The 24,629-nt window shown below is 35.2% G+C and overlaps 1 protein-coding gene across 3 annotated transcripts in view; it reads left to right on the forward strand.

The window, feature by feature from the left end:
- Window positions 1-24,629, forward strand: part of SPPL2A (signal peptide peptidase like 2A) — a 51,707-nt gene that overhangs the window by 20,870 nt on the left and 6,208 nt on the right. Inside the window, exons 6-15 of one of the 3 annotated variants that reach the window (XM_036843101.1) lie at window positions 2,609-2,760; window positions 7,517-7,613; window positions 8,040-8,141; window positions 9,144-9,225; window positions 10,048-10,122; window positions 14,764-14,820; window positions 15,016-15,069; window positions 15,502-15,604; window positions 18,128-18,202; window positions 19,985-20,131. In XM_036843101.1, the coding sequence (XP_036698996.1) occupies window positions 2,609-2,760; window positions 7,517-7,613; window positions 8,040-8,141; window positions 9,144-9,225; window positions 10,048-10,122; window positions 14,764-14,820; window positions 15,016-15,069; window positions 15,502-15,604; window positions 18,128-18,202; window positions 19,985-20,131 (944 nt within the window). Of the gene's footprint in view, window positions 1-2,608; window positions 2,761-7,516; window positions 7,614-8,039; window positions 8,142-9,143; window positions 9,226-10,047; window positions 10,123-14,763; window positions 14,821-15,015; window positions 15,070-15,501; window positions 15,605-18,127; window positions 18,203-19,984; window positions 20,146-24,629 lie in introns of all 3 variants that reach the window. The other 2 variants (XM_036843099.1, XM_036843100.1) reach the window with 2 other exon arrangements.

The following is a 24,629-nucleotide window of genomic DNA, read 5'->3' on the forward strand; positions in this document are numbered from 1 at the left end:
CCCAAAAGCTACTGATTCATTGAAAATGTTTTTCCATTTAATATACATCTTCACTATACTTACATTATTATGTAAATTGTTTCTTCTCTAGAGTAGTGCTTCTCAAACTGTAATGTGCATACAAACTGTCTTCAGAGCTCATTAAAATTTTTAAAAATTCAGATTTAGTAGGCTTGGGATGCGTGCTGAGACTCTGCATTTTTGACAAACTGGCCCATGGACCACACTTTGAGTTAACAAGGCAAGCTTCATATACATGTCAGGGCAGGTTCCTCCTCAAGAAAATTGGAGGTGGGAGAGCAGCACGTATAAGTTGTTTTATTCATAAAACATGATGGGCAAAAACAAAGAATGTGTTGCCTTCAGTAGCCAGGTTGGGAGAGGAGATGTCCTTTACCTGCAGGATTATGGATTGTGAAATTGAGGAGACTGATTCTAAGAGCAGGATAAAGATAGAAAGAACTAAGTGTGTGTGTTGGTGGTGGTGGGGTGACAGTATAGAGAAAGAGAGTATGAATCAGTAATAAAATGGAGAAAGTTTCTTAAAAAGTAGAATTATTGAGGACATAAGGACTGTTCGCAACAACATGGCTGGATTTTGATGGCATTATGCTAAGTGAAATAAGTCAGACAAAGAAATACCGAATGATCTCATTTATGTGTGGAATCTTAAAAAAAAAAAAAAAGAACTCATAGAGCAGAGAACAGATTGGTGGTTACCAGAGGTGGGGAGGTGGGGAGGGGGCAAAATGGGTGAAGGTGCTTAAAAGGTACAAACATCCAGTTATAAAATAAATAAGTCCTGGGGATGTAATGTACAGCATGGTGACTATAGTTAATAATACTGTACTGCATATTTGAAAGTTACTAAGAAAGTAGTTCTTAAAAGTTCTCATCACAAGAAAAAAAAATGTTTTAACTGTGTGGTGATGGATGTGAACTAGACTTAATGTGGTGATCATTTTGCAATGTATACAAATATCAAATCGTGTCATACATCTGAAACTAATACGATGTTATGTCAATTATATCTTAATTTAAAAAATAACACAAGGACTGTTATTTAGCAAGTAAAGAGAGTTAGCCTGAAAGAAAAGGGAAAAGAGAATAAGGCTTAGGGAATGGAAAATTTATCAGAACAGGATCTCATAACCCAGAATTACCCTGCCAAATGAAAGAGGTACTTTTTGCAAAAGGGAAAAATGCCTTGATTCTGTATAAAGACTTTTCAGTAGAGAGTTAAAGTCTATTATAATGAGTCCTTCTTATAACTGGTTCTCATCATAAACTCAAGATGGCAGGAAAGAAAGCTTAGCTTCCCATTGCATGTGGCTCTTGAGCTGATTTAAGAGTACAATTTTTTAAAAAGATGAATTGTATTATTTTAACATGATATAAATCTAGTATATGTTTTCCTTCAAGAAATTGCCTGGTGCTTTTTAGTACACTGAATATGAATATATGACTCTTTGATTATTATGGCTTATATATGTTCTGTGATAGAAATGTCTTTAAATGAATCTGTTTGCAATGATAGATACCAAAGGTTGGCATGTTTTCCCACTCAGATACTGCTTTCATTGAAACTTTTGTTAATACCCTGTCATCCAGCTCTACAGTTTCAGGGAGGTACTGTGTGTCTCTCCCCAAACCCTCTCCCAGCTCTTTTCCCAGGCAGCCTCCCTAGAGTCACAGATGCTTAGAATAGTAACCATCCCAATCTACAGTTTTCTAATAAGAAAGTGGCATGCTGGTAAATAAGCAGTTTGGCAAATGTACAGTTTCATAGAGATAAATCTTTTTTTAACCTAAAGTTTGTATTGAGCCCGGACCTGATGAAAAGGGTCAGGATATACGAAAAGGGAACAGAATTTAGTAGACCAGAGTTGAAGGAACTGGAGCTGGAAAAGTACGTAGTGGGTTCCATATAACTGGGAAGAGACAATTAGGTGACAGAACAGAGACTGACTGCTCAACAGAAGAAGCTTGTGACCCTTTCCTCTTCAACTCCTGTGTCTGCCTTTTATTAGCTGTGTGACCCAGCAAGGTTGTTGGGGGAATTAGAAACTATTTTGCTATCTTATATCAAGGTAGGACAAAGCTATGTCTTGAACTCCTTTTGAATCCTTCATAATATGTCAGTGAGCACTGAACAGACATATAGAAAATACTGAGTTGACTGAGGGAAGAATTTAGTGTTTTACATTGAAGAGAAGCTAATTTTAAAAGTACTTTCCTATCTACAAGTTGGTAATATTAAGTGTATAAAAAGAATTGGTTATCATTTGAAACTTATTATGTCAATGTAGTTTCCAAATTAGATAATATAAACATTAATTTGTTTATGTAATAAATGTCATCTGTTTCAACAATTATGCCTCCAGAAAAAAATTTTATTTCAAAAGTTAGTGGTTAATAACAGATCAACTCTTGAGGGTAGAATTATAGGGAGTTTTTACTTTCTAGATTAAATATTTCTTTTCGGTGTGTAATTTTTAAGTATATTACTTTGTAATCAGAAACAAATCTAAGTTGGTGTTAGAGATAGATTTTTAAAATAGCTGTACTTGGCAGAGATTTGCTGAAGTTCCTGTTTATGTTTATGCAGGGAAAGCATGAAGGCAGTGACAAACACTGAAGATAGAGAAATGAGGAAAAAGAAGGAAGAATATTTTACTTTTAGTCCTCTAACAGTTGTAATATTTGTGGTCATCTGCTGTATTATGATGGTCTTACTTTATTTCTTCTACAAATGGTTGGGTAAGAAATCATATTTTATATTTGCTACTTTTAGCATACATCTTTTTATTTACTTTGCCAGATTCATCTTTTCCTTTAAGGCATTCTACATGGAGAACTTAAGTAAATAGTTAAAGAGTGATATGAACTTTTTAAACTGTCAGAAGTGTTAGGCCCCTATTACTTTGGGATAAGAAAAATATATTCCAATTAAAAAAATACTGTGTCCGGTGTGGGGGTAGTGGTGGGATGAACTGGGAGGTTGGGATTGACATGTATGCACTACTATGTATAAAATAGATGACTAATAAGAACCTGCTGTATAGCACAGGGAACTCTACTTCACTTTGCTGTGCAGTAGAAACTAACACAACATTTTAAAACAACTATACCCCAATAAAAAAATTTTAAAAAAAGAAAAGAAAAAAAATTTTTAAATAGTAAAAATTAAAAAATAGTGTGTCCTACAGATGTAGAGAACAAACGTATGGACACCAAGGTGGGAAGGGAGGATGGGATGAATTGGTAGATTGGGATTGACATATATGCACTAATATGTATAAAATAGATAACTAGTAAGAACCTGCTGTATAGCACAGGGAACTCTACTTCACTTTGCTGTGCAGTAGAAACTAACACAACATTTTAAAACAACTATACCCCAATAAAAAAATTTTAAAAAAAGAAAAGAAAAAAATTTTAAAAATAGTGAAAATTTAAAAATAGTGTGTCCTACAGATGTAGAGAACAAACGTATGGACACCAAGGTGGGAAGGGAGGATGGGGTGAATTGGGAGATTGGGATTGACATATATGCACTAGTATGTATAAAATAGATGACTAATAAGAACCTGCTGTATAGCACAGGGAACTCTACCTCACTTTGCTGTACAGTAGAAACTAACACAACATTTTAAAACAACTATACCCCAATAAAAAAATTTTTTAAAAAAGAAAACAATTTTTAAATAGTAAAAATTAAAAAGTAGTGTGTCCTACAGATGTAGAGAACAAACGTATGGACACCAAGGTGGGAAGGGAGGATGGGATGAATTGGGAGATTGGGATTGACATATATACACTAATATGTATAAAATAGATAACTAATGAGAACCTACTGTATAGCACAGAGAACTCTACTAATGCTCTGTGGTGACCTAGATAGGAAAGAAATCCAAAAAAGAGGGGATGTATGTATACGTATAGCCGATTCACTTCACTGTACAGCAGAAGCTAGCACAACATTGTAAAGCAACTATACCCCAATTTAAAAAAAAAAAAAAGGAAAAAAATATACTGTGTCTTGAAATAAGAACACTTCTTCATGGATGACTTGAAAGAATTGCTATGGCCCCTAAGTTTCCCTCTCTGCAGTTAAAGCATAATAGGCCAGTATCTAAGCAGCAGACTAAGGATTTCTTGGTGGCTATACATAGTTATATGAAATAGAAGATTATTCAAATTACGAATTTATTGCTTGTGCTTACCCCCAAAGTGTGGTTTGTTCTTTTTGTCATTTTGCAAACCAAGATGTTGTATTGCTCCAATTTTGTTTTACTTATATAAACATTTAAGATCATACTACATCTAAAAACACACAGGTACTTGCCTGTGGTCTAGAGAATAAATTATACTTTTTCCTTTAAGAAGGTAGGATAATGGCTTGCCCATCCCCTGGCCAGTCTTCTTAGTGGTCTGATAGGATGGAAATTTGCTATTTGTGGCCAACATATAGCAAAAAGAGGAGGGAGCCCAGGGAAAAAGAGAGTGTGCCTGATGAGAATTTAAAACCTTTGTAAAAACCACCACAGGCTACAATGCTTATTTAGAGAATATTAGTATAAGTTTCTGGACTAGAAAACTGAGGCCCCAAGGTTAGTTTCAGCTTATTGTTCAATTTCTCCTGTCCTATGGCAGCAGTTTTAAAACTATACTTAGGACATATATTTCCAATTAGAAAATTTTTTCTTTGACTATCACTCATATTTCAATATGTTGCTGGGAGAGTGGATACCAGGGTGATATTTGTATTAGGTCGTCATTGTACAGCTAATTTTTCTGATTTAATTCTCAGCTTTCAATTGTTTGTGTCTGACCCTCAGTTGATATATATAGTGGTCTATGACAGAAAAAAGAGATTTTTCTACCTTACCCTAAAGCATGTGTTCATTTTTGGTAAGGAATTTCCTTAAACTCATCCTTATTTAAAAAGTTAACCCTGCTTATAACTGTAATTTTCAATGTAGGAGGAAGATCAATTTAACCTCATGGTTATCCTAGGACATGGGATTTAATTATGACTCTGACAAGGGTGTGTGATATTGCAAGATTTAATATACTTTCAAATGGTTTGTTATGGCTAAAATTGCTGCCATTTCTTAATATGTTCAATGTACTAAATTGCTAAGGTTCTCCTTACCATTTTATGTTGTCATACTCAAGAAAGTAACTAAAGATAGTTATATTAACCAAATTCTTTCTCATGTCAAATCATTTTCTTAGGTATAGTATGACATTGAATGCGACACCTTAAAACTCTCTTAGGGCCTCCAGAGCATGATTTCCACCAGAGTTTTAAATGTTGGGTTGGAGACCTTTGGTGGATGACTAACCAAACTCAACTTGGCAATCTTTGACTGTCAATCTTACTACTCAGATTACCATATATATCCAATAATAACAATAACGAATAATAAGGAAACGAAAAAATAATTTGTCCAAGATCACCAATTAGAAAGTGTCTATCCCTTATTTACTGTCTAGTTTACTCTCTTTTCTCACATACAAAACAGAGTTATAGTTTTCTGAAATCTAGTGGAATTTGCAAAATTCAGTTAAAATTTGTATTTCCATTGTGAAATTTTGAGAAAGTTCAGAAAACGAACACTTTTAGAGTACAATAATTTCTCCCCCTTTTTAACAATAGTGAGATCAAATGTTTTTAATTTTAAATAATTCTCAAATAAGTATAGCTAATATAAAAAAACATTTGTGAATTTTAACTACCTTAGTATGGTATCTAGACAAAGAGGTTTGTTTAAGTGGATTTAGTTTTACCACATATAAAGTTGTTAGAGATAAATTCCACCATAGGAAAATATAGACATCATGATTAACATCTAAGGTAGGTGTCAGTTCTCATCCTTAAGCTGCAATTTAAAAAGCATTTATAATGTTTTATTAATTGCTCCATTTGTTACATTTAAATTAAATACTCACAAATGTCTACAGCTCACTTTATAGACGTCTTTAACAAACATGTGAGTTTGAATCATTGAATGATAGAAAATGCAGAGCCACTGACATAAATCGTAGCAATATTTTCTTAAATCAGTCTCCGAGCGCAAAAGAAATAAAAGCAAAAATAAACAAATGGGACCTAATCAAACTTACAAGCTTTTGCACAGCAAAGGAAACCATAAACAAAATGAAAAGACAACCTATGGACTGGGAGAAAATATTTGCAAAAGATGCAACCAACAAGGGGTTAATATCCAAAATACACAAACAGCTCATACAACTCAATATCAAAAAAACAGACAACCCAATCCAAAAATGGGCAGAAGACCTAAATAGACATTTCTCCAAAGAAGACATACAGATGGTCAATAGGCACTTGAGAAGATGCTCAACATCGCTAATTATTAGAAAAATGCAAATCAAAACTACAATGAGGTTTCATCTCATACCTGTCAGAGTGGCCATCTTCAAAAAGTCTATAAATAAATGTTGGAGAGGGTGTGGAGAAAAGGAAACCCTCCTACACTGTTGGTGGGAATGTAAATTGGTGCAGCCACTATGAAAACAGTATGGAGGTTCCTTAAAAACTAAAATTAGAGCTACCATATGATCCAGCAATTCCACTTCTGGGTATTTATTCTAAGAAAACAAAAACCTAATTAGAAAAGATATATGCACCCCTATGTTCATTGCAGCATTATTTACGATAGCCAAATTATGAAAGCAACCTAAGTACCCATCTATAGATGAATAGATAAAGAAGATGTGGTATATATATGTATACACACACACACACACACACACACACACACACACACACACACACAGTGTAATATTATTCAGCCATTAAAAAGAATGAAATAATGCCATTTGCAGTAACATGGATGGACCTAGAGATTGTCATGCTAAGTGAAGTAAGTCAGACAGAAAGACTAATATTATATGATATCACATATGTGGAATCTAAAGCATAATACAAATCAACTTATTTACAAATCAGAAACAGGCTCACAGACATAGAAAAGAAACTTATGGTTACCAAAGGGGAAAGGGAAGGGGGAGGGATAAATTAGGAGTATGGGATTAACAGATACACACCACTATATATTAAAAAGATAAACAAGGATTTACTGTATAGCACAGGGAACTATATTTAATATCTTGTAATAACCTATAATGGAAAAGAATCTGAAGCTGTACACCTGAAACTAATACAATATTGTAAATCAACTATAGTTCAATAAAAAAAAAAAATAGTAAATTTTTTAAAAAAGAAAGAAAATGTGGAGCCAGCTTCAGCCCCTAAAGAAATCCTACCTGTGTGTAATGGAACTAAAACAACACATAAAATACCCACCCTTAAAGCTCAAGATCTAAATATTTTCAGTTTAGTAACCAATTCAGATTATGGTATGGTCTCTGCATTGAAAGTATTATGATCCAGTAAAAAAGCTAAAGAATTAATATTGATTGTATAAATATTTTCTTATCATGTTTCTTTCTGTTCTCATATAATTTAGTGTCTTTTTTTTTCTAGTTTATGTTATGATAGCAATTTTCTGCATAGCATCAGCAATGAGTCTGTACAACTGTCTTGCTGCACTAATTCAGAAGATACCATGTGGACAATGCATGTATGTATCTCTTATGAGGAAGCCTATAATGTTGGTTTTTGTAATTTAAAATAATGCAAGGAAAAATAGGAGCGTTATTTTAAACCTGTGCAGTCCAATATGCATGTCGCTATTTTAATTTAAAATAATTAAAATAATAAAATTAAAAATTCAGTTGCCCATTATCCACATTTCAAGTGCTAAATAACCACATGTTGCTAGTGGCTACAGTATTGGACAGCACAGATATAAAGCATTTTCATCATCATAGTTCTACTGAACTGATAAATATTTTATTATGTATCATTTGTTGTACTTAAAATCAAGACTTTTAAATTGATATTTAAAAAGTTTTCTTGTCACTGTGGCTAACATTGATTTGTCACATTAACTGAACATTGTGTTTCATCTACAGGGTAAATTAACCTATTTCAATCTCTCTTTTAGGATTATGTGTCATGGCAAAAGCATTGAAGTGAGACTTATTTTTCTCTCTGGACTGTGCATAGCAATAGCTGTTGTTTGGGCTGTATTTCGAAATGAAGATAGGTATGAATACTCATTGTTTTGCTTTTAGATTAGTCTAAGGATGGATTATTTTATATCTTGCCTTGATAATTGTTCATTATGATTATTATGGATTTTTTTGGCTTTTATCCCAGAACATCATAGTCTTGAAACATGCTAAATATATTCTTAAATAAACAGATCTTGTGCTAATGGATTTGAGGTTGTCTAGAGAAGGAAATAATGAATTAGGATTTAAACATCTAAGCTGAAATACGCTTCAAAAATGTACTTAATTATGGTATAGCCACACAATGGAGTGCAATGCAGCTGTAAAGAATGAAGATCTCTCTGAATTAATATGCAGTGATTTCCAGGATATATTTTTAAGTGAAAAAAGCAAAATATGAAAGAATATCTAGAGTATGCTGCCTTTCATGTGAGAAATGAAATATCAGAAAATATACAGGTATCTGTCCATTTGCAGGAAGAATAACCAGAAAAAAAAATTTAACAGTTTATTAATAAAATTATTAATACCCAAAAGGATTTAACAGCCTAAAGTTTGAGAGCAAAGCTCATACAATTTTAAGCAGCTTCAGATATGATAATCAATTGATAATTATTCATGTCAGTTGTCAGTTTCTGCTAGAGTATGTTATATAGCTCTCATTTCCTTTATGTTTTAGCTATCTGGATGTATATTAGCATCAATGTCCTTTGTTATGAGCTACCTTTCTTAAAAGAGACATGTATAAATTCAAAGATTAAGGATAAATATGCACTTATGTCTGATATACATTCTTCTGAGGTAGCCTTTCAACTTTTTCTTAGTGTAGTAGTAGTATTCATTATTCTACTAGGACAGTAAATTACTAAATATGGAGAATATAAGAGGTTTTTCTGTTGTTATAATTGCTGCTTAATAATTGAATACTCATATCATAGCAATTGAACAGTATTACTTTAGTGATCTGTTTCTTTTGAAATGTTCCATTTAAAAATAACTGAGTAAAATAATAGAGTAATTTCTTTTGATTTTAGGTGGGCTTGGATTTTACAGGATATCTTAGGGATTGCTTTCTGTCTGAATTTAATTAAAACACTGAAGTTACCCAACTTCAAGGTAAAGTATACTACTTTGCTAGCTAAAATAATTTTTTTCTTTTTAAAACAACTTTATTAAGGTATAATTTACATATAATTAAATGCACCCATTTCAAGTGTACAGATTGTTGAAATTTTACAAATATGTAACTTTGTAACCACCATCCCAATCAATTAGAGAATATTCCTTATCTTTTCAAAAGCTCTATCATGCCCTTTAGCAGTCAATCCTAATCCCCAACCCCAAGCAACCACTGATTTGCTAGCTAAAATATTTTTAATCATTCATATAATATGCCAAATTCATATAATCTGTGCAAGACTAAATATCACAGAAGAACATTTCTTCGATTCAGTGATTTTTTTTGTGTGTGGGCTCCTTAGTTGCGGCAGGCAGCTCCTTAGTTGCAGCTCATGGGCTCCTTAGTTGCAGCTTGCCTGCTCCTTGGTTGCGGCATGTGTGCTCCTTAGTTGCGGCCGGCGGGCTCCTTAGCTGCGGCTCACCAGCTCCTTAGTTGTGGCATGCAAACTCTTAGTTGCGGCATGCATGTGGGATCTAGTTCCCTGACCAGGGGTTGAACCCAGGCCCGCTGCATTGGGAGCGGAGTCTTAACCACTGGACCACCAGGGAAGTCCTTCAGTGATTTTTTTTTAAAGAATGACTTAAAGCAGATAAAAGTTTGAATGTGATTTGTAGAATAAAACTACAAATAGTAATAACATTAAATGCCTTTAAAAAGTGTTCAAGTGTATGTTACATGTTTATTTGTATTTGTAAAATAATATCTCTTAATTTAGATATGGGAAGTTTGACCTTTAAATTTGTTTCTTTCTTCAACAGTCATGTGTGATACTTCTAAGCCTTCTTCTCCTCTATGATGTATTTTTTGTTTTCATAACACCATTCATCACAAAGGTATGATATTTTTGAAATCCATGAGAAACATGCTAAAAGATGAGAGTCTTAAACATGCTCTTAGCGTATTGATTTTGCAGATGTTTACCACTGACTGAGTTTTAATTCTCTTAAGAGAATTATCATTGAAATTAGCCTTTTAATAGAGGATATTTTTAAGCCTTTAAGCCATTCTGCTAAATAACAAAATCTGTCCTGATTGATGTAAACATGAGAATATCTATAAATTTTCTTCCTACCCATTTTAAAGTAACTTTTCTTCTTATTGTAAACCAATAAATATGTGCTATAGAGAATACAGACAGCAAAAAGAATAAAAAAGTGTCATTGCTACTTTCATTTCTGTAACCCTAGTGTGAGACTAAGAAAGAGCACCACACTGAAAGTCTGAAGACCTAAAGTGTAGGTCTGTAACTTTATAACCCTGGGCTGCTAGTCACTTAGCCCTCAGTTTCCTAATCAGTTAGGTGAGGGAGTATTGCTAGCATTCCATCCTCTCTTTCCATCAGTAGGATTCTTTTGGTTGCCACCACCAGAACCCAACCTAACCTTTCTATATGAAAGAGGTCCCATCTACCCAGGACATGTGACCTAACCTTTCTATATGAAAGAGGTCCCATCTACCCAGGACATGTGCAAAGGCCAGGGTGGGCCTGGCCTCAGGAGAAACTAGACTCAGGGGCACATGCTCTTCCTTTCTGCTTCTGTCCATCTGTTCATTGTCTCAGACTGGCTTTTCCCATGAGGTTAGAATCATAGCACTCAAATATCTGTCGAATGTTGACTGATCAAAAATCTGGAATCACTTGTCACGTTTTAAATCTTAATGAATTCTGCTATGAATGAATTTGAAAGTAATTATTGTAACACAAATAATAGTCCCTTCACTTATAAATTATATTTGTCCTCATATTTGTATTTTTACTTTTCTCATGTGTTTTGACCCTCATAAGTGATCAATAAATATCCTTGGAATAAATGAAAGTAAATTAAAAAAAATAATAGGTCATCTCTTCCCAGCTTTACCACTAGCTCCTCAATAAAATCCTGGTGCTGTTCTTAGAATAAGGGAGAGGTGTTGGATGAGTGTGGTAGTCCTTCGTTGCCCAGTTTTTCTACCTTGTGCCTATTCCTGTCTCATGAACATATTATTAATTATTGCTTAATTCTTCCACTTTCCCCACTTTGAGTCTTGCTTTGTAACTTTATATCATTTCATTATCCTTTGTCACTCTCATATATTTAGTGTTTGATATTATAATCACTGCTTTTTTCCCTAGTAGTTCTTTATTCTTTAGCCCCTACTATCTGTGAAATCTCTGCATTTCTGATATTTGCTATAATGGCATAAGACAAACATGTGCTCCATTGGGGAGCTAAAATTGCAACTAGGTAACGAATGTAGTTAACTGTCCCAAAACATTAGCACATTTCCATGCTTTAATGATGAGCCATCTGGCTCACTGACTTCATTTGCAATAGTAACCTAAAAAAGCATAGCACTAGTATTATGGATTATAACAAAAATTGTTAATTTACTAACGCATATTTTAAAGTTCTATCCAAAGCTGTTCTAGCTTGTGTCAATTTATTTGGTTTAAAAAAAAATGTTTCTATAAGTCACTCCATCAGAGATGTCATAATGAAAGTAAAGCACTCTCTCTACAAAGCCATTTCCATAAGTCAACGCGTAGTCATACCATATGATACATATATTGCACAGTGGACATAGCTATAAACTATAACTAAACTCTCTCTTTATTTATTTTTGGCTGCATTGGGTCTTCGTTGCTGTGCGCGGGCTTTCTGTAGATGCGGCGAGTGGGGGCTACTGTTCATTGCGGTGCACGGGCTTCTTATTGCGGTATCTTCTCTTGTTGGAGAGCACAGGCTCTAGAGCGTGCAGGCTTCAGTAGATGCGGCACATGGGCTCAGTAGTTGCAGCACGTGGGCTTACTAGTTGTGGCGCGCAGGCTCTAGAGCGCAGGCTCAGTAGTTGTGGCACACAGGCTTAGTTGCTCCATGGCATGTGGGATCTTCCCGGACCAAGGCTCGAACCCGTGTCCCCTGCATTGGCAGGCAGATTCTTAACCACTGCATCACCAGGGAAGCCCCTAACTAAACTCTTTAACAAATAATTTTTCCATTCTGTTTTAACACTAGTATCACTTTATAAATGCCAAACATGTCTGCCAGCAAACTATGTCCATTCGCTACACATAAAAAGTTTTAGTATTTTAAGGGTATATGGTTCCATGTCCTGGCTATTGTAAATAGAGCTGCAATGAACATTTTGGTACATGACTCTTTTTGAGTTCTGGTTTTCTCAGGGTATATGCCCAGTAGTGGGATTGCTGGGTCGTATGGTAGTTCTATTTTTAGTTTTTTAATGAACCTCCATACTGTTCAACCTAAGTGTCCATCAGCAGATGAATGGATAAAGAAGATGTGGCACATATATAATGGAATATTACTCAGCCATAAAAAGAAACGAAATTGAGTTATTTGTAGTGAGGTGGATGGACCTAGAGTCTGTCATACAGAGTGAAGTAAGTCAGAAAGAGAAAAACAAATACCATATGCTAACACATATATATGGAATCTAAGAAAAAAAAAAAAAGGTCATGAAGAACCTAGGGGCAAGACGGGAATAAAGACACAGACCTACTAGAGAATGGACTTGAGGATATGGGGAGGGGGAAGGGTAAGCTGTGACAAAGTGAGAGAGTGGCATGGACATATATACACTACCAAATGTAAAATAGATAGCTAGTGGGAAGCAGCCGCATAGCACAGGGAGATCAGCTCGGTGCTTTGTGACCACCTAGAGGGGTGGGATAGGGAGGGTAGGAGGGAGGGAGATGCAAGAGGGAAGAGATATGGGAACATATGTATATGTATAACTGATTCACTTTGTTATAAAGCAGAAACTAACACACCATTGTAAAGCAATTATACTCCAATAAAGATGTTAAAAAAAAAAACTGCAAACATCCATTAAAAAAAAAGGTATATGGTAATAATAAAGATGTCTTTGAGTCTTCTTTCTTCTGTGCTTAGGGAATTTTCCATCTTCTTTTTTTCCTTCTTTGTTCCCAGTGACTAGGAATGTGATTTCTAGTAATCTGATCCACTGGAAAAGATTGAAGTGCTCTTTAGCGTTCACTGTTGTAGATTTACCTTAACACCTTCTTCTCAGTCTGGTTTGTTTGTTAGGCAACTCAAAATGAAAATTAGATACGTGATTTCTGATTTTTGTGGTTTTCACTGAAAATTTCAAGGATTAAATATTAGACATTCTAAACATGTTCTTGACCCTGGTATTAGTAGACTGCTAATGAGTTGGCAGGGCAGGTAGCCATAGGAGTACAGGTAATAAGAGCCTGTCTTCATTTTTTTTTTCATCTACCACCATACTAGGTATAGTATCTTGCAAATAGTAGTTACTCAGATAGATATCTTTGAATGTATAAGAGGATGTCAATAATGGTCTTCAGTTAAATGTTTTAAATAACAATTCAAAAATGAACCAGCGTGAACTCTATCTGGAAATTGAATCATATCATGGGAGTTTGCTGTAAAGAACTCTATTTAATATTAGTTTATTTTCATAAACTCCTGTGATTTAACCCTTCTGTAACCCGAAGCTTAACATGAGGAAAAGATTTCTATAGCTAAGGATTTTATCCTTCTTTCTACTCAGCTCAGGTATCAGTGAGTCTTAAAAATGTTTTTAAGTCTTCTTAAAAATACTCAAGTAATTTCTCCTATGCACCCCACCCACATGGCAAATAGTATAGCTAATCAATCAAATTTTCCTAAAATTCAGCATTTATTTATCTTCCCACTACCTATTTGGGGCATGTATTTATCATAATGTGAAGTGTAAGATGGGTGCTCATGCAGTCTTAGCTACATCTAAATGTTTTCCCTCCCCCCAGTAGATTTGGCTGTCAGGAAATAACTTTTTAATAAAGACAGCCCACATAAAAAGACCTTAGGCATACACAAAGAAAAACTTCGGCTAAGGTTAATGTTTTGATTGGTGCATAAAAAGTAGGCAGGGCCGAAACTGGACAGGAGTCAGGATAGAGAAATGTTCTCAAGTTCTTTAGGGCTGGGTCTTTTCAAGTTTGGCTTCATTGTTATTGTGGTGAGTAGTCGGAAGGTCCAATGTAAATAAAGTTACCAATATTTATTACAAATCTAAATATAAAAAATTGCAATATTTCTTGTGTCTCTGTTCATTGTTATTGCTAAGAATGACTAAGGGCACATAGTATATGACGTCATGTAATTAAAAGCACTTAAAATGTATAGACCATTAGAAATGCTAGATATTAGTTGTCAGCATAAATCAGTGCTAAACTAAATTGAATAATCTTTGTGTGGCTTATCTGTAAGTTTCTGATAATTGTTGAGCTCTGATAAAGTGGAACAGCATGCTAGATGAAATTTGTTTTAGATGACTCCAATTTTTGCTATCTACAGAGACCGTTTTAGGAAAAAATCAGTCTACAACCCATTTTTCATCAGCTTACAGTAGGCCATAAGCCATGGGGTCAAATCTTTCTTGAACACTGGCAGATTGTTCCCTTTAAGTGATTGAACAATTTCTTTCACCTTTCTTCTCAATTTTAGAATGGTGAGAGTATCATGGTTGAACTCGCAGCCGGACCTTTTGGAAATAATGAAAAGGTAGGGATGGCAATTAAATACAAATGGCTGCCAGTGTATGTGTGTGTGTCCAGTTAATAATTTTGCCTTCTTGTGTAATTCATTGGTCACGTAGTGCATGTTAAGGTATTGTAAAACTTTATTTCTCACAAAATATAGCCCTTTTATTAGTTATTCTAAATTATTAAATACCTATTGACTTGGGTTTCATCCTAGAATGATGGAAACTTGGTGGAAGCCACTGCTCAACCCTCAGCTCCCCATGAGAAAGTAAGGATTGTATTTCAGATATGTTCATTGGACTTTAAATCATACCCTCTGAGACAAGACTCTTCTTTGGGGGAAAAAAAATCCAGATTGCCAAAAAAAAAAAAAAAAAAGTTTCAAGGCCTGAGTCCTATTTTTGGTAAAAAGGAAAGAGAAAAAGGTTAGATATGGGGATACTGGATTAATACTGTTAACCCTACATGTGTGTTGGGTTTTGTTTTTCCAAAACTACATATCTATTTCTTTCAAGCTTTCTATAAATTCAGAGTATATTTATGCCTAATTTATGTTCTCTGATTCTAAGCTTTTCTAAAATGTTAATTCTCAAATGTTAAAACAATTATTCTAATATCAATCCTTCCATTTCTAAAGATATGGGTAAAGATTCCTAAGAGGTTTATTGGTGGCCTCTTTTTTTTTTTTTTGTAATTACAGTTACCAGTAGTCATCAGAGTACCAAAGCTGGCCTATTTCTCAGTAATGAGTGTGTGCCTCATGCCAGTTTCAATATTGGGTTTTGGAGACATTATTGTACCAGGTAAGTGATTGTAACAATTTGAGTGGAAATATACCGATGGTTTAACATTGTCAAATCTATAGTATCAAATGTCAAATGTTAAAAGTTACCTACTCTGTATTAAGTATTTCTGGCTATAGCTAGAGCTGGGATCAGCCACAGAGACAGAGACTGAGAAAAAGTGTTCTGGGGGGTAGAAGATAAAGCCCAAATAGTAACAACAAAAGTATATTTTCCATGGCTCAAAAAGTGTCTTAGAAGAAGTAACTAGTATCAGTTTGACCTTCTTTCCCAAGAAAGTATATAACAAATCCCCTTTTAAAAGTTGAATTTAATATTACCAAATGTATCATAATAAAATAATAGTTATATTCTAGGAAAAGTGGTTTAGGAATACTAAGCAAGGTCATGACCAAGAGGAAAACATAGTAGAACAACAACAGCTTGTAGGGCCCTATAATGCAAAAAAAATACAGCATGTGGTGGAAATTGATCACCTTCTCCTAGCATGTCTTCTCTGACAGTTATTGCAGTTCTGCATTATTTTCCTCACTGGGCTACCTGTAGAATAAAGTTAATCCCAGCCCAGGAATAATATAGTGTAGAAATAATTAATAATGTTTCTCAATCAGCTGAGAGTTTTTCCTTCCTCACTTTTCTTATAGTCTCCTTATGTACTAACTGCCTGTGGCTGGGTAAAGGGTACTGGCTCTTCTGAAAAAGCCCTTTCATTGACATAGTAAAGCTGGATAGAGAGATAAGCAAAAAGTGTTGCCGTGTGAGCTGGATGGCAAAGACAAGTGTAGCCGCTCTCTTAGCTCAGTGAGTCTCCGTTCACATAATTGATAAAGTAGGGAAAGCATTCTGTTGAGTAAACTTAAGGTTTCTTGAATATCTTTAAACTTATCCCCAACTTTACCAGTCCCACACCATGTGCTATAAAAAGCACATAGCATAGAATTGGTGAAAATAGTGTGATCGTATGTAAATACTGCATTCTTGAAGTAAATGTCAAAGGTCACTAACAAATATTTCCCCAAAAAACAGAGTTTTTGATAATATGTGACTTAATTCTAAAAGCTAAATTCTAATTTGGGGGGATGGGTATCACTGTTTTTAATGTATGGAAATGTTGATTAAACAGCAAATACAGTAAAAAATAACAAGGAACTACCAAGAAACGTATTTGATTAATTATGTAAGGACCAAAACTAATTAACGGAAACAACTAATAAAGATAGTAAAATTATTTTCTGATTTTTTTTAAGCAGTTGAATGTCATTCTTACTGTTTCATAATAGTGTTTAGCAAGTAAATACAGTCTGAGATTTCTTCTTTGGAGAGGTTCAACACATTTCTTAAATAGGTAATAAAATGTTTTTTTTCCTGTATACTTGCATGCTTACAAATTAGAGCTTATATTTCATTGCCATTTGAACTCTCTGTATTAAAATTCCAAATTATTTTATTCTCCTTGGAAAAGAGATTCTTTGCTCACAATTTGAAATTGTCTTCCTTGATGCTCTTTCAATACATTTTTTTTTGATGATACATGTAAAAATTTTTGTCAACACTAGAGACCAAATAGACTAGAGACATATACAGAATATTCCATCCAACAACAGCAGAATACACATATTTCCGAAGCACACAGGGAACGTTTTCTAGGATAGATCATATGTTAGGCCACAGAACAAATCTTAGCAAATTTAAGAAGATTGAAATCATACCAAGTATATTTTCTGACCACAGTGGTATGAAACTAGAAATCAGTAACAGGAGGATAACTGGAAAATTCACAAACACATAGATATTAACACACACTCCTGAACAACCAGTGGATCAAAGAAAATATTAAAAGAGAAGTAAAAATGTGTTGTGAGACAAATGAAAAGAGAAGCACAACATTTCAAAACTTACGGGATGCAGCAAAAGCAGTTCTAAGAAGTTTATACTGATAAGCATATACATCAAGAAAATAGAAAGATCTCAAATAAACAACCTTTCTTTACACCTACAAGAACTAGAAAAAGAAGAACAAACTAAGCCCAAAGTTAGCAGAATGAAGAAAATAATAAAGATTAGAGCAAAAATAAATAGAGAACAGGAAAATAATAGGAAAGATTAACATAACTAAGAGTTGAATCTTTAAAAAGATAAACAACATTGACAAACCTTTAGCTAGACTAACCAAGAAAAAAAGAGAGAGGGTCCAAATCAATAAAGTTATAAGTGAAAGAAGAGACATTACAACTGATACCACAGAAATATTAGAAAAATTTCTCCATGACATGGAATATTAAGCAGCTAATAAAAATCATATCTTTAAAGACTGTTTAATGGCTTAGGAAAATGTTTAATATATGGTATTAAGTTTAAAAACATCAGCATGTAAAATTTTGTCTAGAATTTGAGGTAGTTTAATGTTCTAATGATGCAAAAATGAAGGTTAGATACAATACAACATGTTCTATTGCCATAGTTAACAGTTGAATTTGTGTTGCTGTTGTTGTTTTAAGAAAATAATGTAGAGTGTTTTTTTAGGCCTGTTGATTGCATACTGTAGAAGATTTGATGTTCAGGCTGGTTCTTCTATATACTATGTTTCCTCCACAGTTGGTAAGTTTTTGTTTTTTCTTTTTATTATATTGAATTGTACTGTCTGTAGGAAAAGGTCTAAAAATAAGGAGTCCTGGATTCTAATTCTTCACCATTAATGAATCAGACATGTTTTTTTCCATCAAAAAGATAATTATACTTTACTACTTATATCACAAGGTTTTTGAGGTTTAAAAAGGAAATTATATGTGAAAGAAAAACTTTAGGTTCTACACATAAAATGCTTATTAAAGTACATGGCATGTAAGTAGTCAATAAATTCTATAATACTAGATTTTTAAAAAATACAGTATAGGGACTTCCCTGGTGGTCCCTATACTGTTAAAGAATCCACCTTCCAATGCAGGGGACATGGGTCCGATCCCTGATCAGGGAACTAAGATCCCACATGCTGTGGGGCAACTAAGCCCGCGTGCCACAACTACTGAGCTCACTCACCTCAGCTAGAGAGCCTGCATACAGCAAAGTACAGAGCCCACACGCCACAACTACAGAGCCCATGTACTCTGGAGCATGTGTGCCACAACTAGAGAGAGAGAACCTGTACACCACAGCTAGAGAGAAGCCCGTACGCTGCAACGAAAGATCCTGCGTGCCTCAACAAAGATCCCACGTGCCCCAACTGAGATCCGATGCAGCCAAAAATAAATTAAATAAATAAATAATAAATCTTTAAAAATACGGTATAATAATTACATATTAATATAAATAAATTTATGGCACAATAACATTTCACCTGGGACAGCAGCGGTAGTTGTCACTCATCCTTTTATTTCTATTATCGAAAACAGACAGAAACAGGCTGTAAGCCAAAAAATACTTTTCTGCTTCTGAACATATCAAATAGATATCTCAAAGTCTGTACACCAAAGTTCTTTATTCTTAGGTAAATGGCCTGCACTAGAGCCATTTAGATACTGTTCTAGCAAGGTTTTCAATTCCACAGTGGAATTGAATCTAGTAAATTAAAAGTGTACATTAGTGGTAGAACACGGTGTTGCTAGAAATAGTTACCCTGACAGTAAGAAAGAACAGCTAAGTAAGTGAAAGGATGAAAAAGGGGAAATTATAAAGAAATAAGAAAAGCAGTCTGAGGCCATTAAGTATAGTACTCCCAAAAGGCATTAACATATTAGAGTCCAGCACCAATCAGTGTGATAGAATAAAATAACTCAATGAAAAGACAGATAATAGGACTGTAAACTCTGCTGTGTAACTTTGGGCAACTCACTTAACTTCACTGGTCCTCCATTATCTCATCTCTAAAGCAAGAAGGTGGACTGCATTGTCCATAAAGGCCCTTCTAGCTCCAATATTCTGAGATCCTGTGTTCATAATGAGACCCTGAATCATTAATAAAAGATCAAATGACATTTGGTATGTGCTTGTTGAAGAAGACCAGGAAGTATATAATCAATATTAGGAAGATTTTTCAAAGCAACCTTTAGTACCTACAGGCACAGATTTTAGTTACCTAAAATGTGGAACAACTCAGCATCCTTAATAGTGGCAGATAATTGAGGCTTCCTTGAATTATTATCTTTATCAATGATTAATGATTAGGGTAATTATAATGAAAATACTAACCAGTTTCCAAAGTTTTCAAAAGCTCTGTAGAATGTCTCTCCTAACTACTGTCTAGGAAAATAATGAAATTATGAAAAGAAGTCATAGGGCAAAAATGTCCTTAGAAATATTTGAAAACCAGTACTTTAGTGACAGAGTTAAAATCCACCTTTGATAGCATATAGAAATTGCTGATACTTGATATTCTTCTTGCAGCCTATGCCATCGGTATGATACTTACCTTTGTTGTTCTGGTGCTGATGAAAAAGGGGCAACCTGCTCTCCTCTATTTAGTACCTTGCACACTTATTACTGCCTCAGTTGTTGCTTGGAGACGTAAGGAAATGAAAAAGTTCTGGAAAGGTAATGGCTATCAGGTATGTGCTTATATCTTGGTTACCAAGTTATCTTATGACATTGCCTAACTTTGGATGGGAACTGCTTGTATATATCAAAGCTTTTACATGCCAAAAAGTTGCCTTGAATTTGTCAGGATGTCCTAAGTTTTTTCCACTACTACCCTCTTACTATTCACCTGCTGCATCATCAGTTCTCATCCCCACTGCAATCTGATGCCAAAATTCTGGTGACTCAAGATAAAACTACCAAGAAGCATGGGAGGGCATCAGGGAAAATCAAAACGGCATTTCAACATGAGTTTTCAAAATCCACACAAAAGTCGCCTTCATGAAAGATAAAACCCTTGTTTAAGTACTAGATTTTGATACTGACATTAGCTATTTATAGTAAGAGTCCTGAGATTTTGCAGATAAAAAATACTCTCTCCAGCATATAAATGGGCCTAACGAAATGAAAGAGGGCACTCATTTCAGATTTAAATGGATCAAGATTAACCTTTCTGTAAAATTCCTAGAACAGAGAATATCAGATACCAGAATCTATCATGTTTGAATTATTTCTTCATTGAAGTTAAACCCCTTTCTTCTTTTCCTAAATGTTCTTGGTATTCCTGTAAAGTTTGTTTGTTCGCTTCAAAATTAAAGAGGGTTGGGAAACCCTTGCCTGTTGAGGTCATGGTCATGGCATTGATCCCTTCATGAGGCAGTTAGCTCTTCTTTGCCCTATTACAACAAACTACCCTCTGTCATCCACCCTCATGCATGCATGTCAGTGATCACATGAACAAAAATAGAGACACTTTGGGTAGATGGCTGCAATTCTGTTAGTAGATAAACAGTTCAAAGTTCATATCCACCTTGTGGGTGGTTGTAGTGTCATCTTTATTTAACAAGAGGTGATTAGCACATTAAGTTAGACTACTATAATTGAAAAAAGCACCAGCTTAGAATTCTTTGGGGTAAGTCTTATAATTTCTTTAAGATTAGGATAAATACTTGCCTTTCCTACCTCACAATGCCATTGTCTCAACTTGTATTTACACACATAGAATTAGTTTATGGCCACAAGGTCCTTGACTAAACTAGTAAGACAGCTTGTAACTTCCATGAAGAGGACACCCACATGGAATGTTTTATAGATTTTGAAAAGTTAAGGTATGTCCTACAACACACACTCTAATACTTGTTTCATTTTGTTTTGTTTTTAATATTTATTTATTTATTTGGTTGGTTGCGCCAGGTCTTAGTTGTGGCAGGCAGGTTCCTTAGTTGCAACAGGTGGGCTCCTTAGTTGTGGCTCGTGGGCTCCTTAGTTGTGGCATGCAAACTCTTAGTTGTGGCGTGCATGTGAGATCTCGTTCCCTGACCAGGGATCGAACCTGGGCCCCCTGCGTTGGGAGCATGGAGCCTTAACCACTGTGCCACCAGGGGAGTCCCTAATACTAGTTTTTGAAAGTCACATCCCAAGAAGTGCTCTTTGTCATCATTTTTTAAAAATAGTTTTCTATTTCTTCACTTAGCAAATGTTTATTGAGCAGTTCTATTGAGCCAGGTACTGTTGTAGGTGCTGTTGATAAAAGATGAACAAGTTAGAAGCAGGCCTACTCTCATGGCCTCTTGAAAGTTACAGTCTAGTGGAGGATACAAATAGAGTCACTAACAATAAAGTGTGATGAATGTGAGTTATGGCAGGTGCCATGAAAACTAGAAGTGGGACACCCAGTGCTTATGGTTTTGAGACAGTCAAAGGTGATTTGGGGAAGGGAAGCTTCTTAAAGAATGTTAAGTTTATGGGACTTCCCTGGTGGCGCAGTGGTTAAGAATCCGCCTGCCAATGCAGGGGACAGGGGTTCGAGCCCTGGTCTGGGAAGATGCCACATGCCACGGAGCAACTAAGCCTGTGCGCCACGACTACTGAGCCTGCGCTCTAGAGCCTGCGAGCCACAACTACTGAGTCCGCGTGCTGCAACTACTGACTCCCGCACGCCTAGAGCCTGTGCTCTGCAACAAGAGAAGCCACCACAATGAGAAGGCTGCGCACCGCAATGAAGAGTAGCCCCCGCTCGCCGCAACTAGAGAAATCCCGTGCACAGCAACAAAGACCCAACGCAGCCAAAAAGAAAAAAAAAAGAATGTTAAGTTTATGTTGAGACTTTTAAGACTGAGCCATGTGTTCCATATTGAGAGGACCATAACTTCAAAGGCTTGGAGGGAAGAGCATTGACAGATTTAGGAACGAAATGAAGTTTAGGATGGCTATCCTATTGAGTAAGAATAGGGGAGCAGTAGGAGATGAAAACTGGAGAAGGAAGCAAGGGAAAGAGTCTGTAGGGTCTTGTAAGCCATGTTCAAGAGCTTGGACTCTATCCTAAGAATATTGGAGACCATTTTAAGAGTTTTAAGAAATCTAGAAAATGGATTGGAGGAGGGAGCAAAACTTGAGGCAGCTATTACAATTAGAAGCAGTGGTAGCCAGAATTAGAAAGGTAGTGAGATTGAGAGAAGTGAACAAGGTCAAGAGAAATTGACCTAATTTCACATAATTAATGTGATCTGGTGATAGATTCAGTGTAGGGAGAGGAAGTGGAGTCCAAGATTTTTGGCTTGGGTAGCTGAGTGGGTGGATGGTGACACCACTCACTGAGATTAAGAAGGGCAACAGATTTGAGAGACAAGATGATGAATTCAATGTTGAACATTTCAGAATACCTATGGGACTACCAGGAAAAGAGAAGTAAGCAGTTGAATAAACATCTCCTGATATGCAGGAGACAGGCCTAGCTAGAGACAGAAATTTGGGAGTGTCACTAGCATACTCCGTGAGTGAGAATGTAGAGGGAGAAGAAAAGGCTCAGGACAGAACTGTGACCAAGAGGTTTCTCCTTTTAGGGGCACTTATCTTATTAACTGATTATGAGGCAAATCAGGACAAAGAGGATGAGCAACATGGGGAAACTTTGTTTAGGGTTAGAGTTTAAATTTGGGACAGTTAATGAGAGCACGTGGTACTATCTTACAGAATTAAGTATGTTTGTTGTTATTTTCATCAGCAGCATTTTATTTTTACTTGTAAATTTTTCCTTCCCCTTTAATGCAGCTTTAAGGGTCGGGTGGTTTATTATAGCACCTTTCCTCCTTTCTCTCTCCATGCTTTTTATTGAGGAGAATGGGGATGGTAGGTAAGAATGGACTTCAACCAAGGGATGCATTTATATTCCCTATGAATAAGTGCTCTGCCCTGGACCATTCAAGTTTCATTCTTAAAAATTGTGACCTTGAAAGAAATGATGATTCTGATTCACAACAGCTACATATAAAGTTAAAGATCATTGCAGCTGGACACAAAGCCATAGTAAATAGTTACAGAAGGATGGACTCCAGGGCCTTCACTATAAGACATAGACGCTAAATAAGACAGTTGATTGTAGGAAAATCCATTTTAAAGTGTCAAAAAATAGGACAATTTTGGTTATACACTTCTCACTTTTGTAGTGTGGTATCATAATTTTATTACATAAGACATTCAGAATATAAAATACCACATAGTAATAAAAAGCATGGATTCTGGTGCCAGACTGCCTAAGTTTGAATTCTGATTTTGTTAATTATTAGCCATGTGACCTTAGGCAAGTTACTTAGCTTCTCGGTGCCTCAGTTTCCTCCAGTGTAAGATGGGATAATAATCAGCCTACTTCAGAAGGTTGCTGTAATAGATGCAAATTGCTTAGTACAGTACCTGGCACGTTGTTAGCACTATAAATGTATTTGCTATTATTATTTGTAGGACTTGAGTTTTTTTGTTTTGGTTTATTTGTTGGTTTGGTGGTTATTTTTCAATTCATTAACTGATTTCTACTTTCCTGGTTTGGATATTAAAACTTTGGGTCTTTGTTAAATCTGCTTCCTTTTAACTTATTTGTAAAAGGCCATCACAAGCCTCAGAGAAAAGATTTTGTTAAACATGGTCATTTTCTCACAGAAAATATTAAGCATGGACATTTCCTGAAAGTTTAGGCAAGCTAGTTGCAGAATATTATAAACTGCTGCCAGGAGAGAGTCTATTTTTCCATAAAACTAGCCTTTTTAAAAATTATAGAATGTAATGCCTTCTGTTAATGTGAAAAAGAAAATCTCTCATTCCTTTTGTCCAACCTTTAAAGTCCAACTTAATTTAGCTCAAATGTTGTCATTTGTGGAATGTAATGCCTTCTGTTAATGTGAAAAAGAAAATCTCTCATTCCTTTTGTCCAACCTTTAAAGTCCAACTTAATTTAGCTCAAATGTTGTCATTTGTGGAAGACAGTATATTATAGCTTTGGCATCAGTTCTGGCAAATTATTTAATCTCTGAAGACTCCTCGTTCATAAAATGAGGTTGGATTTACAGGGAGGTAGGAGAATCTAATCTATAGAGGTAGGTTAGCCCAAAGCTTAGTGAGGCAAGTGGATGTTGAAATCAGATAAGGCTAGCAGAGGCTTTGGAAGTAGAACAGGGAACCTCAA

The sequence above is a fragment of the Balaenoptera musculus genome, chromosome 2 (assembly GCF_009873245.2).
Source record: "Balaenoptera musculus isolate JJ_BM4_2016_0621 chromosome 2, mBalMus1.pri.v3, whole genome shotgun sequence".
Lineage (NCBI taxonomy): Eukaryota > Metazoa > Chordata > Mammalia > Artiodactyla > Balaenopteridae > Balaenoptera > Balaenoptera musculus.